We start from the raw sequence: 15716 nt of genomic DNA, 5'->3' as shown, positions 1-15716 counted from the left end.
AACGATAAGTTGTTTTGGATGAAAGCGGAGCAATTCCACTTAGCGATCGACACGTGGCGAGCGGAGGAGAGAGAAAACCACTGCTCATCATGCGCTAACGGTCAAGCAAGTCAACCTCGCGAAATGAGCGGACGACGTTGGATCTGGGGGATCCAGATCTGACAGTCGGCATCGCAGCTGATGGCAAGACCGGATTTAACGAGGGAATAAGCCACAATTTAGAGGAATTTGAGGTTTGCTTTGACTGCCATGGTGGAGGAAGACTCATTCCATGACGTAACAGAAGAATTGAACCGGCAAAGCAGGTTGGCACGTTACAGGAGGACATGTGGCCACTCCCTGTGAGCCTGATGATGACGTCGAACAGGGAACTCCAAGTGCAACTGCAGAAGGCGATTCGACGGACGTGGAAGAGGACCTGAACAACCTTGAGCTCGAATGGCTTTAAAGCCATGAACATAAGACAAAAGACACACAGAACCCCGAGAGGAGGATGGAACACAGAGAGGAAGAAAAAAGACAGAGAAGTGAAGAAGACAGTGAAGAAAAGAAAAGAAAAAAGAAGACAGAGGGTTGAGCTGACCAAAGGCAGCGTCGAGCACCAGAGAGCTTGAGAGATTCAAGCCATCCCCAAGAGGATCTGTCAGACCAGAGAGGTCAAAGAGCTGGTAGGCAAAAGAGTCTGTGCACTCCAGTGGCTTGGGGAATCCAAGAACCACCCTGCCAAGCAAACCTATTTCAGGAGACTCATATTGAGTCCCTGCATTGTAATTCTCTGCTTAAGACACAATAAAATAAGGCCACCATTGAGAGCTGGACTGGAGATGTAGCCTTGGAGGATAGGGTGAACTCCTTATTAATTTCTTGTGTTCTTGTATTTGCTTACTGTATTTCTCTGCTGTCTTTCCATTTCAAGTGTCTGTGTATTTGCAATCTGATCGATCCGTTGCTTAAATAACATAGACACACACACCAACATATGAGTCTGTAATACCTTTATTCAATAAATCTTTAACTGAGGTCACTCATAGGGTGATTATCAGATCATGGAGGGCTAGGCTTACTTATCCATGGAGGGCCAACTTGGTCATCTTGTGGACTTATAGACTCAAAAAATAAAATTCAATTTATTTTTCTTCTAAATTTCCAAATGGGACATGACATAAATAGTTTTTCCTTTGACTCAAACTAAATTATTTTGACTCTAGCATGAAGAACATGCTTAACAAAAAATATAATATATACATCAATGATAAATATACATTATGAAGACCGAACCTAGTTACAATTTCAACACCATCTCTTAACTAGGGTGGTATTCATAATGACTCATCAGGATATTCTCAAGTTGAAATATACTATAAGAAATTATCTAGATTGATAAGCATCATCGATAACATCATAAACAACATTGTCAAATTACCAAGGCCTTGACAAGTAAACTCTATATCTCCACTAGATCATAGCACAATGTTGGGAGGCATTCAATAGGACACCACACAAATGCCTCTCCGAGGCACGTACTTCACCTAGGTTCCTCAGAGTACAACTCATCATGATCTCCTTTAATCAAGGGATAACTTCCTCAATCAAAGGGGAAACTATTGCATGTCTTCACATAGACTTCATGTTTGATTTTCTACAACTAATTAACTCAAGATGAATTAATTAATTATTTTACAAACAACTGCTAAGATCAAATTCGAATTTTAATTCTCAATTTTAGTTTAGGGACTAACTAAAATTGGAATGTATCCCGAAATTCTATTTATAGCAGTGCTATTTTTAGCACTTCTATTTTTATCATTTCTTGTTGCTATTTTCAACACTCCCTCTCAACAAGAAAGGGATTATCAGTCACCCCAATCCTGTCTCTGTGGAACTCGAACTTGCATTTTGACAATGCCTTAGTCAAAATATCTGCATCCTGTTCCTCGGTCGAAACATACAGCAAAAACATGATCCTCTTCACCACAGAGTCTCGAAGATGATGATACCAGATATCAATGTGATTGGACCTGTGATGAAATACTGGATTCTCAGAGAGTTTGATACAACTCTGATTATCCCAGTAGATCACAGTTGGATCCATCCTCTGACCAAATAATCCCACTAGAATCTTCCGCATCCAAATGGCCTCACATGCTGCCTGAATGGAAGCCATGTATTCAGCCTCTATTGAGCTAAGTGCAATTGACCTATGTTTCCTGTTGTACCAGGAAACTGTAGCTAAACCAAGGTTGAAGATTCCTCCAGAAGTGCTTTTCCGGTCTAATGGACTCCTTGCCAAATCTGCATTTGTGAAGCCCTGAAGCTTCACTCCCTTTGTCCGTCTGTACCACAATCCATACTAAGATGTGCCTTTGAGGTATCTTAGCACATGCTTCACTGCCTTCCAAAATAGCTTGGTAGGCTGAACCATAGCTTGACTGAGCTGGTTCACTACAAAGCACAGATCTGGTCATGTGTTCACTAGATACATTAGTGAACCCACAAGCTGCCGATAAATAGTAGCAACTACTACCTCACCTAAAGTAGCATCCTCCTTCCTCCAGTTACCATCTAGAGGAGTTTGCATGGGCTTGCACTTCTCCATGTGGAATCGCTTGAGTATCTCATTGGCATACTTGCCTTGAGACAAAAACACTTCCCCATCCTTCTGCCACACTTCCATGCCTAGAAAGTAGTGCATAAGACCCATGTCTTTCATCTCAAACTCTCTTGCAAGGTCCTCCTTGCAAGACTTGATCAACTGATCATCACCTGTCAAAATCAGATCATCCACATAAAGAACAATGATCAATGGCTTACCTTCTACCATGATGTGGTAAAGGTTCGCATATGCTTCACTCTTGGTGAAGCCCAACCCGGTGAAATAGCTGTCGATCCTGGTGTACCAAGCACGAGGTGCTTGCTTCAGCTTGTACAAAGCCCTCTTGAGTCGGCACACATGCGACTCACGATTGAAGGTCTCAAAACCTTCCGGCTACTCAATGTACACCTCTTCCTCAATCTTCCCATTGAGGAACGCAGTCTTCACATCCATCTGATGGATCTTCCAACCCATCTGAGCTAATAGTGCCTATATCGATTTGATAGATGAGTACCTTGCTACAGGAGCAAAATTCTCATCGTAGTCGATCCCCTCGACCTGTGAGAAACCACGGGAAACAAACCTTGCATTATGTTTCTCAACACTACCATCAACTGCCTGCTTTACCTTATAATGCCATTGGGAACTCACCATTGACTTTTCATGAGGTCTTGGGACAACATCCCAAACACATTTCTGAACGATGGAGTCATACTCCTCCACCATAGCATCAACCCAGACTGGTTGCTGCACTTTTTCCTTGAATGAAAAAGGTTCAGACTCTACAAACTCCCCAACCAGGGCCATGTAACCAGTGTACCGCTTGGGTGACCTCCTCTATCTGCGCTTTGAAGATAGCTGTCCCACATTCTCTCGCGCATCCATCATCAACCTGTCAGCTTCCATTGAGCATTTTCACCCATATCTGGAAGACTCAGCATGAGTGGATGTCTCCGCTCTCGGATCCTCTGCATGTGGCTGCTCTACATCAGTCTGAGGCTCCTCCTCCTTAGGAAATGAAAGTTCCTCCTCTACATGCAACTTGAGCTCCCTCTCAAGTGATACTCGCATGGCTTTCTGCTCGTTGAACTTCAGATCTATACGTACCACTGTCCTCTAACTGGTAGGCAGGAACACCTGATAGTTGTGGGGTGTATTAGTGTACCCCACAAGTATCCCCAACTCATTTGTTGGATCTAGCTTCTTTCGGGCATCTTTGGTCACATGGCAATAAACCAATGATCCAAAGATCCTGAAGTGACTCACATCTGGTCACTTCCTGGAAAAGGCTTCCATTGGTGTCTTCATCCCCCGTATATGGTGCGGGCTTCTGTTCTGCAAGTATACTGCTGTATTGCATGCCTTAGCCCACAAATGAAGTGGTAGGCTTTGGTCATGCAACATCGCTCGAGCTTCTCCCACAATCGATCTGTTATTCCTTTCGGCCACCCTATTCTGTTGTGGGTTGTGGGGTGTTTTCAACTCCCATTTAATTCCTTCTACTGCGCAGAAGTCCTTAAACTATTGGGAACATACTCTCCACCATTGTTGCTATGCAAGGGCCTTATTTTCTTTCCAGATTCTTTCTGTACCAAGGCTTTAAACTCACAAAACCTTAAGAAGGTTTGATCCTTCTTTTTGCATAAAGTAGATCCAACATCTATGAGAAAAATCATCAATAAAAATAACATAGTACCTTTGTTTAGTGGTGGAGGCTGTAGAGAATGGTCCACACACATCTGTGTGAACTCGCTCCAGGATTTCTCCAGCTCTACTCTCTCGATCATGAAAGGAAGATTTCACATATTTACCCAAGATACAGCCTTTGCATGTATCCATATGCTCCAGTTTTCCCTTGGGAAGTCTGGTAGAAATCTGGTGCATGATCTTCAAGGCCCCATGGTGCAAGTGGCCTAATCTTCTATGCCATAAATCGCCAACACCTTGGCTCTGCACCAACTCAGCTTTGGAACTCAAAGCAGCATAGTCGTCTACCTCTAGCTTGTAGAGTTTCTTTACTCGAATCCCAATCCTCTTGGTCTATCCAGTGCCGATATGCCTCAGGAATACCTTTCCTTTACTAAAGACTACATCATAGCCTTTGTCTTCCAGCATAGCAACAGACACAAGATTATTCTTCAGACCCGGTACATACTTTACATCAGTCAGGGTGAGAGGAGATCCATGCTCCCTCTAAAACACAATTGTACCTTCACCTGAAACACAATACTTTCCATCATTGCCCATCTCGATCCGATTTGGAGATCCTTCTCCTCCAAGGTACTGAAAATATTCTTGTCACCGGACATGTGGAAAGAGGCTCCATTGTCTAGGTACCAAACACATCCCACCATGGATGAAACCACACATGCGATGAGAGAGAAATACAATTCGAATTGTGAGGCCAATGCCTCACCATATGATCCCTTCGAGGATCCCTTCTTGGATTTCTTATGTGGATAATTGGTAACATAATGGCCCACCTCATGACAATGAAAGCATCGCACTTTCGATTTGTCAAACTTCTTCCCACCATGGGAAGAACTAGATTTGGGATGGGATGCCTTCCCTTTCCCTTTCCTCGCCTTACTTGCTAAGGCTAGATTTTCTTCATCATCTTGCTTTGATGAAGATCCATCTCTGGTTTGTCTTTTTATCTCCTCCTGCATCAGATCCGACCAAATTCATTCCCAATATAGCAGTTTCTCTCTTCCATTTACCGAGTCTCGGTAGCTATGCCAACTCTTAGGAAGACCGAGGAGAGCAAGACTCACCATGTCATCATTGGCTGTCGTGATCCCTACACTTCCAAGCTCATCCCTGCAGGTGGTGAACTTGTTCAGATATGTAGAGATCATGTCACCCTTTTCACACTTGATTTTCCGAAGCTTGTCTTTCAGCACCAACTTCCTCTAATCACTTATGTTATGATATAGATCTTTCAATGTTTTCCACATTGAAAATAGTGTCTCCTTCCCATGGAGACTCGAGACTATGTGGTCTCGAACTCACTCCAGAAGGATTCTCCTCGCTCTAGCCACACATTTCTTCCATTTCGCCAATTCTGTAGCATTAGTTGCTGCTGGCTTGGGGACTTCTTGATCAATGAAGTCCTTCAAACCGTTGTCCTCTAATACTACTTCCATGTGATCCTTCCAGGCTATATAATTCGAGCTGCCATCAAGGGCATACTCGAGTCATAAACCGTTGAACACCATTGGTGAAATTTGAGATATGATAAGAATTTGAATTCTATAATCAAGAACTTGAAAATTCGAACTTATCCCTTCTTTGTGTACTGTTATTCACTTTGATCACCTTTGCTTCGATACCATGTAGAATTTCCCATTGTAGATCACCTGAGAATGCAATATACTAAAGCAAAATACTTGATCTACTTCTACAAACAAACTTGCGGAAGCTTAATCGATTATGAGAAAGATCAAATAGAACACATATAACAGAGAATGAGAAATCAATCACACATGAACACAGAAGAATACTCTGGGGAAAGCCTCAGCTAAAAACCCCGATCTTTGTATTATCATACAAGTGGAAATATGTCTGGATTACACAAAGCTTTAGATCACAAGCTATCCAGCTCTCAGTAAAATCCCTCAATACAACTCACAGACTGAATAAACACAACATATGTCTTCCTCCAATCTTCCAAGCCTCCTATTTCCTTGTGCAATTTCTCCTGGGGTCCAATGCTGCCACCTGTTTGAATTGGCCTCATCACACACTCATCAAACTCAGAAGTAAATGCACAATCTCCAAGGAATGAATTCCTTCTACATGTAAGAGATATCCTCAATGGAATATTCTTGCAATTGATAGTACACTGTCCCATCATCTGATCTCAACTGGGTCTCTGACTGAACTGACATGCATGAGTTATTTATGAGAGAATATTCAGTTATTTGAAGTGCAACAGTTACATGCACGCATGCATTAACTAACTGAACTCACAACCAGTTCCACAAACTGTTGGAACTAATGTAACTGGACTTAACTCAGTTAACTGAGCTAACTAATTACAACTCAAAGTACAACTCATCCTGATCTCCTTTAATCAAGGGGTAACTTCCTCAATCAAAGGAGAAACTGTTGCATGTCTTCACATAGACTTCATGTTTGATTTTCTACAACTAATTAACTCAAGATGAATTAATTAATTATTTTACAAATAGCTACTAAGATCAAATTCGAATTTTAATTTTAATTTTAGTTTGGGGACTAACTAAAATTGGAATGTATTCTGAAATGCTATTTATAGCAGTGCTATTTTTAGCACTTCTATTTTTAGCATTTCTTGTTGCTATTTTCAACACATGGTGATATCTTATAATGAACATGGCCACATCTTCTATGCCATAATTCTCATGGGTTTATGTCAATGTGCACCAAAGCTTGAGAAGGAGGAGTTAGAAGTCAATAAAACCTCCCCTCATGAATCCCAATAGTCCTAGCACTTTATATACTAGATCCCTTAGCCCAAACAACTAGTTTTCCATCAATAAGTGTTATCAAGTATCCTTTATCTTCTAAAGCCAGGCCTTCCAGAGACGGCGGTAGCGGCAATAGGCCAAGGAATTTTTCGTACAACCATGACAGGTATTTATTTTATATTCATATTCATATTTATGATTTATTCTTTGGTTTTGACGAAGAGGATCAACCAGGAGGGATGCATGGATGATATTTGATACCGCCATGACAATAATTTATTTTATATTCACATTTATGATTTATGCTTTCATAAATGTTAATGTTTTTAAATTTTTATGTTTTGTTATTGCTCCCTCCATTTCATTAATCTCCTTTTGCTCTCTTCGATCTCATTAATCTCCTTTTGCTCTCTTTGTGGTCAGCCGGAAATTCCATGAACTCCTCTTACCTTTAGTTTATTTCTTTCTTCGTGCTCTGTTCTTGGTCCTAAAGAGTTTCGATTTTCTTGGTCTGTTCTCTTTTATGGCAATGTTCTTAGTCATAAAACCTCGAAAACATCGTTAGTTCTTTGTCATAAAACCTCATAATATATAACCCTTTCGATCCCCTTGCTTTCATAATATCTAAGCCTTTCGATCTTTTTCCTTTGTTCTGTTTGAAAACAACGTTAGTTCTTTGTCATAAAGCCTCATAACATCCGATAGTTTTTCCAAGTCACAGTTTATAAAACATGAACTAATGTCTAAATGTCAATCTATCAAAGTCTGTGAAGCTTCAAATCTATATCATTCCTTATTTCACACTTTAAGTTGTTTTTGAACTCTTTCAACATTGCATTTTCTTCTGAATTGATGAATCTTGCTACCACTTTTAGAAGCTTTTGGACTCTTCCACATATCTTGACTATCTACTTCAACTTGTTAAGATGTAGTTGCTTCTCACTATTGTCATCCATATGGTAGAATTCTCTTTTTACTCCACTTATCAATAGGGTAGAATTCTCTTTTTACTCCACTTATTTATCTGTCAACCTCAATGTACTTATTTTAAATTATTTTCTTACATTTAAGTATTTCAAATTTTTATATAAACAAATTTTTTAATTTTATTTTAATATTTGATTTTCTTATTTTAAATATTTACTTTATTCAATAAATATTTATATTAAACTATTAAATATATAACAAATAAAACTAATATAATATACTTAAAGTTATTGTTCTATATCTTATGGTATTTGATTTATATCATTTATATTTATATTGTTATTAGTGAATGGGTTTTTCACTTAATTATTGTACTTGAATTGTTTAGTTATATTTATGTTTGTATAATTATTTATTGATTTGAAATTATATAGGAATATTTTTGTTAATTGAATGTTTTGATTTATAATTTATTATTTATTATGTGAAAAGATATCTTTGTACTATTTTATTATATGTAATTATTTATTTTTTGGAAAATGGATGATATAAAAGAATTTATTCATGAGTAGATTTTTATTTTTATTTTTATAATATATGTGAAATGGATGTGTTTGTTTATTTAAATGTGAAAAGAGGCTTAATTTTTTTTTAAATGTACTCATAAATTGTATTTTTTATAATATGATATATTTGTTAGATGACATGACATTGATATTTATGTATAGACATTGTCTTTTATTTAAAATGATATGTATATGTTGGTGTATTTTATGTGTTTTTTAAATGAAAGCATCTTTTGTTTATTTATGTGATATGATGGTTGTTATTTTGCTAATTAGATAATATGATTGCATTGAAAGATAATACGATGTTGATAATTTTGTGCACATTTAATGTGTATATGTTTTAGTATTATTTGTTTTATTGTTTGTTAGATGATATAATGATTGTGTTTCTTAGATAATATGCCTATAATTGATTTCTAATTGATAAGTTGTTATTTTTTTGCTACATGATGTGGATTGTATTTTTTAAATGATATGATTATGATAATGATGATTACGCTTTTGTTGAGTAGAAAGATAGGAACTGAGGAAGGACTCCACCCCAGGCTCTGATGGCGCACTCGTGAAAAGGTCTCGGCTGAAGAATTCAACGTGTCGACTGCAGGATCGACGCGGTTAAGGGTTTTTATTAGGGTTTCTTTATTTTTCTCGATTACAGGTTTCGCATCACCGTCGCGGTCACAGAACAGGACTTTCACTATCCCTGCACCTCCATTGGATTCTCCGCCTATCACTTTCGGTTGCCGATCTGGAAATAGCTATGGATGACTCTAGGGAGCTTGAGGCGGTGGACTACTCGGCGGATCCGTCGCCGGATAAGGCTATATTCGGAAACCCTAGTTTCATGAACCGCTCTCAGTTTGTTGCATCCTCTTCTTATGCACCGGATCTATCGGATATTCCGCAGTACCCGCCCCCTGTCTCGCTGGCCGTCCACCGTGCCTCTCAGGCCTTTGCTGGAACCACTCCTATCGATTCGCCGCCGTTCGAGGTCCCCCCACTCTCACCGGGCTCTCTGCAATTCCTGGCATCTCACACACCCCCTTCGCCCTCTTTCGATCCGACCTCCCCCCTCTCCTCTCGGTTCCCTCTCCCCCTCCACCGGATCCCCCTGCATCATACCCCCTACATTCAGGACCTCGACCCTCCGGCTGTTTCGAAACCCCCGCTGTCAAATTTAAGCCTGCAAAATCCCCATCGCTGGAAGGTATTACCAATCCCCTGGTCGACCACCCATCGGCTCCTCGCACCGAAATAAAGAAGATCAAGTGCATTAAGTCTACAACAAAGGACATTACCATAAAGTTTGACGAATCAAAGCCTCTCGGCGGACTCATGGACATTGCCAACACGGTTTTGGTAGGGCATGTCAGGGGCAGGACATACTCGGCGAAGCGGCTCAACCTGTGGGTAAAGGAGATATGGGGTGGGGTATTATCTGACCTTCCTGCGGTCCATGTCCTCCCCAGAGGATGGTTTTCACTACAGTTCTCCAAGGAAAGCCATACCAATTTGATATTGGGCAGATACTGGCATATAGAAATGGCACCGGTTCTCCTCAAGCGATGGAATCCCCTCTTTGACCCAGAACGAGAACAGCTCGGAGCCGGACCAATCTCGGTGCGCCTGCTAGGTCTCCCTCTGCCTTTCTAGGCTGAAGAAGTCTTCATTAGAATTGGAAATGCCCTGGGGACATATCTGGATTATGACCGCACATATGTAGAATTTGGGAACCGAACCCTTGCTCGCATTTTGGTCCATCTAGACACTCGTGACGGACTCGAGGAACAGATCACGCTTCAGTGGGGAAGGTGCATCAGAGTACAGCTACTTGACTACGAAGGAGTTCCCTTCCATTGCAGAAGATGTCATAAAGTGGGACATCTGGCGAAGGACTGTCCTCTCAACAAGAAAGCAGAGGAATCACCGAGGGCAACCCCGGCTCCAACCAGAACGACATCTCCTGTCACTGCTTGACCTACCTCATCGGGTCCGCCCTCTTCGACTATCTCTCCTGTGGTCAATCCGGGTCTTCGACAACCCTCTCCGCCAAGAACCAGGGCTCGCTCGGCGGCAGAAGCGGGTATGGCGTCGGGCACTCTTTCCCCTCCCTTTCAATCTTCTATTGATGTTATGTTTGAATGTGGATCCTCCTCACAGACCTCCATGGCTCACTGTGCACTAACATCCCCCTCCCTGATCTGCACTGATCCCATCATAGCCACCTCCATACCCTTGGCTAGCGCCTCCCCCTCTCCGTTGGAATCCTCCCCTCCACATTCATACTTCCTTCGGTCTAGATCTCTAGCCAAAGAGCCCCCCACCAAGCACTCGGGTCTGGGCATTGCGGTACCAGAGGGGGGTACCATGAATATCAGAGGTCGCAAATCCCACCTATCAAAGGCAATCAAACTAGCCGGCGCAGAGGTTGTTTCAGGCAGGCAATCCACCATCGACGGGGTCCTTAGAGCAGGACACACCCCGAGAGGTGTTCCCCCATGAAGTGCCTGTCCTATAATTGCAGAGGATTGGCTAGTTCCTCCAAGAAACTAGCCATGAAGCGGCTCATTGAAACTGAGCCTATCGATATCATTATGCTCCAGGAGACCCTCTGCCCTGCAGATCAGATCACTCGTGCTATGCAAGCACTGACCCCTGGCTGGAATTACTTTGCTATCGATGCCACTGGCCGATCTGGAGGTCTGGCCATTGGTACAAACCCTCGCTCTATCAAGGTGGACTCGACTTGGGGAGGTATAGGTTTCCTGGGACTTGACATATTCTCCACTGATCTGGGCATGAACCTCCGTATTATCAATGTTTATGCCCCCTGCACCCAGAGAGAATCGTTCTGGCAACATCTTCTACATCTCTCCATAGCGAGTGAAGACCGGGTTATTATTGGAGGAGACCTTAATTTTTCTCTGGGTTACAGGGAATCTTGGGGTTCGGCTGCACAAATTGACTCCATCACAGACTTCATGACCAACCTGCTAGAGCGTACAAATTTTATTGATATCCCCATGCAGAAAATTCTTCCCACTTGGAGGAACAGAAGGGTTGGGGAAGCCGCTCTTGCCCGCAGACTAGACAGATTCCTTATGAAGGAGACACTCCTACAGCGACTGCAGCTATTCAAACAATGGGTTGGCTCGGGGGGTTTGTCGGATCACTCCCCTATATACCTGGAGATACAGGGCCCCTTCAAAAAGCCCAAGGCTCCCTTCAAATTCAATCATACCTGGCTGAAGGACCCATCCTATGTCAAGATGATATCTGAATACTGGTCCTCTCACCCTATCAGAGGCTCAGAATCACTTGCTAAAGGATTCTGCAGGAACCTCTCTGAGATCAAACATATATCTATTGCTTGGGCAAAGGAGAAACAAGCACGAGATATTGCTCAACTTACCCATATTGAGGCTGAGTTATCCACACTCACCGACGAGAGGGGCTTGGGGTTCATAACTGCAGCAGACAAATGCCGGCTAATTACTCTGGAGAATCAAAAAGCAAAGATCCTCAAAGAGAGAGAGGAATCCATCAGACTGAGGAGTAGGGCTATATGGATTCAAGCATGGGATGATAACTCGAAGTTCTTCCACAGCTTCACCAAAGGCAGAAAAGTATCTAATACTATCTGGAAGCTCCTTACCCCTGATGGTGGAACTGCAGACACTTTCAACAAGCTCGCACACTTGGGTATCTCACATTTCAGGGATCTATACAAGTACCCCCGCGAAGTAAATTTGCCAGATATCATCAATGTGGCAAATCACTTCCCAAGATTTGTGGAGGAGGATGACGAGGAGGCTCTAAATGACCCAGTTTCGGCAGAGGAGATGGAAGGCGTTCTGAAATGGTTCAAAAAAGATAAGAGCCCCGGCCCGGATGGATGGACCATCGAATTCTATTTAGCCTTCTATGATGTACTGGGACAGGATCTACTGGACGTAGTCGAGGAAAGCAGAACCACAGGTTCCATTTATCATGCCATCAACTCTACCTTCATTGCTCTCATTCCTAAATCTGATTCGCCTGAATCCTTCAATGACTACAGACCGATCTCCCTGTGCAATTGCCTCTACAAAATCATCTCAAAGACTATTGCGAATCTTCTTAGACCAATCCTCTCCAGATCCATTGCCCCGCAGCAATTCGCTTTCCTCGAATCTAGGCAGATTCATGAGGCCATTGGCCTGGCAAAAGAAGCCATACACTCCATATGGTCCAGGCACCTAAAGGCTATCCTCCTCAAAATTGACCTCTCCAAAGCCTTTGACCGGGTCAGCTGGCTCTATATCAAAATGATCCTCATCCACCTGGGTTTTCCCCACTCATTCATATCATGGATCATGGCCTGTATATCATCCCCTACATTCAGCATTCTCATTAATGGATCGGCCTCCCCCTTTTTTCACTCTGAGAGAGGACTGAGACAGGGCTGCCCTCTATCTCCTCTGCTTTTCCTATTGGTCATGGAAGGGCTTAGCCGCCTCATGGACTCTGCCAAGAGATCTGGAGACATCCGGGGCCTTCGCATATCCGATCATTGCTTTCTCACTCACCTGCTCTTCGTGGACGATGTTCTCATCATACTTGATGGCAGTATTCATGACTCTCAAACTTTCTCAAAGATCCTGCAACTTTTCTCTGCTGCAACAGGTATGATACCTAATCAGTTGAAATCAACCATCACCTGCACTCATACTTCGGTACAAGAATCTCAGCTAGCCCATCAGGCTTTCCCCTACAATGCGCACCCTCTGGAAAGAGGACTCAAATACTTGGGCTTCAATCTGAAGCCTACCTGTCAAAGAATAGCTGATTGGGTCTGGTTGGTTGCCAAATTGGAAAAAAGACTCTCGGGCTGGAGCTTCAGATTCCTTTCTAGGGCTGGCAGACTGGTGCTCATCAAATCCGTATTAGAGGCTACGCCGGTTTTCTGGATGGCACTAGCATGGATACCAAGGAATATCCTAGGACGACTACATCAGCTATGCAACCGTTACCTCTAGAATGGAAATCAGGACAAAAGAATGTTTGCTTGGATAAGCTGGAAGAAGATCTCTTTGCCCAAAAAATGGGGCGGTTGGGGCCTCAAAGACCTACCTGATTTCGCTAGGGCACTTGCTGCCAAGATGGGATGGACCCTATTAACTAGTCAAAACCTTTGGGCTCAAGTGACCTATCACAAATACATCTGGCCCCAGGATATAATGGACTGGGCTAGATTACCATCTTGGTCATCGAAGGGATGCTCATCTATCTGGAAGGCTCTGATTCACTCCCTTCCCCTCATCCGAGACAACCTTGTATGGAGAATTAATGATGGGTCGATGGGCAGGATTGGCTTGGACCCATGGATCAATTGTGGAGGCAGGCACACCCTCACCCGCGATCTCATTACTCATCTTCATAATCGGAATATTCGAAATTTTGCCCATATTGCAGATCATCAGCACTCGGACATCTTCTCACAAGCTTGGAAATCAGCTCAACAGCTCGATCTCCCCCCGCAGTGGCATTAGGAATGGAGTGATTACATTCGTGCCTTGACCGAAGCCCATATCCGCATCAAGCAAGGACCTGACGAACTCGTTTGGTGCAAGGCGGAACATGGTATATACACACCCAAATTTGGTTACAGAGAACTCATCACCCACAGGATACCTGATACCCTGCCCTCGTGGTGGCAGAACGTTTTGAAATTAAATGCCCCTCCCCGCTCCAGATTATTTTTCTGGTGTGCCCTCAAAGGCATCGTCCCCATGGGAGAATACCTCACTCACAGAGCCGTCTTCGGTCCCACCTGGTGTATATTCTGTAAGGCAGCATCCGAATCCACTGACCACATTCTCCTACATTGTCTGGCTGTACACGCTCTTTGGAACAATATCTGCACAACCTGGGCATAGCGAGGATCTGGAATGGAGATGATCTCACTGGTGCATGGTCCACATGGACTCAAAGCCACCCAGGCTCCAAACTACAAAATCTCCCCCTCGTGGCATCATGGCACACTTGGCTTGCGCGGAACCGTGTTATATTCGAGGATCAGACTGTTATTTGGCCCCAGATTGAAGCGAAAATCCTCGCCGCATATCATGAATTACCTGACCCTCCCCCCACTCGATCCAGGACGATTCAGGCGATGCCTGCTATCGATAAATCGACCCCATGGGCGTTTTTCGATGGGGCAGCAAATCAAACGGGATGTGGAGGTGGATTTATACTGCATATTAATGAAAATCACAGATTCCTTGTAAAAATGGGACTCGGCACAGGATCGAATAATTTCGCTGAACTATCTACCATTCGAAATCTAATGCATTTCGCTTTATCACATCAGTGCACAAATCTAAATATATTTGGGGATTCTATGGTGGTTGTGAACTGGATCAATAATGACTCCACATGTCATTCACACACTCTCAACATTTTATTATTTGATGCACACACTCTCAAAGCTGCTTTTAATTATTTCTCCTGTTTACACATTTACAGAGAACATAACTGCGAGGCTGACAAACTATCCAAAGAGCCCTCGTTACTTCCCAGAGGCGAATGGCTAATTGTGGAGCAGCAGGGGACTGAAGAAAACAGGTTTTATCATAGACCATATATCGATCACAGAGACCAGCGGGACAATAGTCCCGATAGACATCAGTAGCGAAGCATTTTTGTCATGATGAAATGTACATAAGAATGGATGAAATTTTGTATGCAAATGGATCCTATGCGATCTCGAACAGGCTAAAACAGTCAGACACATATATGTATCTCATTTTTTGCAACATGATCTGAATCAACACCCTGCGAGGTGATTTTGAATGAACATCACAGCAGTGCCAAGGGCATCTACTATATGTAATTTTCTAAATTTTAATGAAAATTACTGATTTTTCCAGTGGAAAAAAAAAGATGATTACGCTTTTGTTTGTTAAATGGCATGATCCGGATTTAAGCAGGAACACAATAGATTATAGAGATAACCATAAATACAGAGATGCGATAACCCTAAAAACAGAGATGCAGCAGAAATAATACTTCATTTCATAAATGGAGAATACTGAAATATGCTTACAAATAGAAATAACCCAGCTAGGGCAATGGTAGCTTATCTCTGAGAAGAGATGTGTCGGTACATGCCTCTGAACTGTTTCGAACTGTCTT

General features: G+C 42.6%; 1 protein-coding gene across 1 annotated transcript; it reads left to right on the top strand.

Moving 5' to 3' along the window:
• The first annotated feature begins 14694 nt into the window (after positions 1-14694).
• LOC149181429 (uncharacterized) lies at positions 14695-15213 on the top strand. The gene has a single exon (XM_089414214.1). It carries the CDS (start codon positions 14695-14697, stop codon positions 15211-15213), a length of 519 nt encoding a protein of 172 aa, XP_089270340.1.
• Positions 15214-15716: the final 503 nt, after the last annotated feature.

This window comes from Pinus tabuliformis, chromosome 3_2, assembly GCF_031772625.1.
Source record: "Pinus tabuliformis cultivar Carrire ecotype Pingquan chromosome 3_2, CPIR1, whole genome shotgun sequence".
Lineage (NCBI taxonomy): Eukaryota > Viridiplantae > Streptophyta > Pinopsida > Pinales > Pinaceae > Pinus > Pinus tabuliformis.
This window is presented reverse-complemented; position numbering and strand designations above follow the sequence as displayed.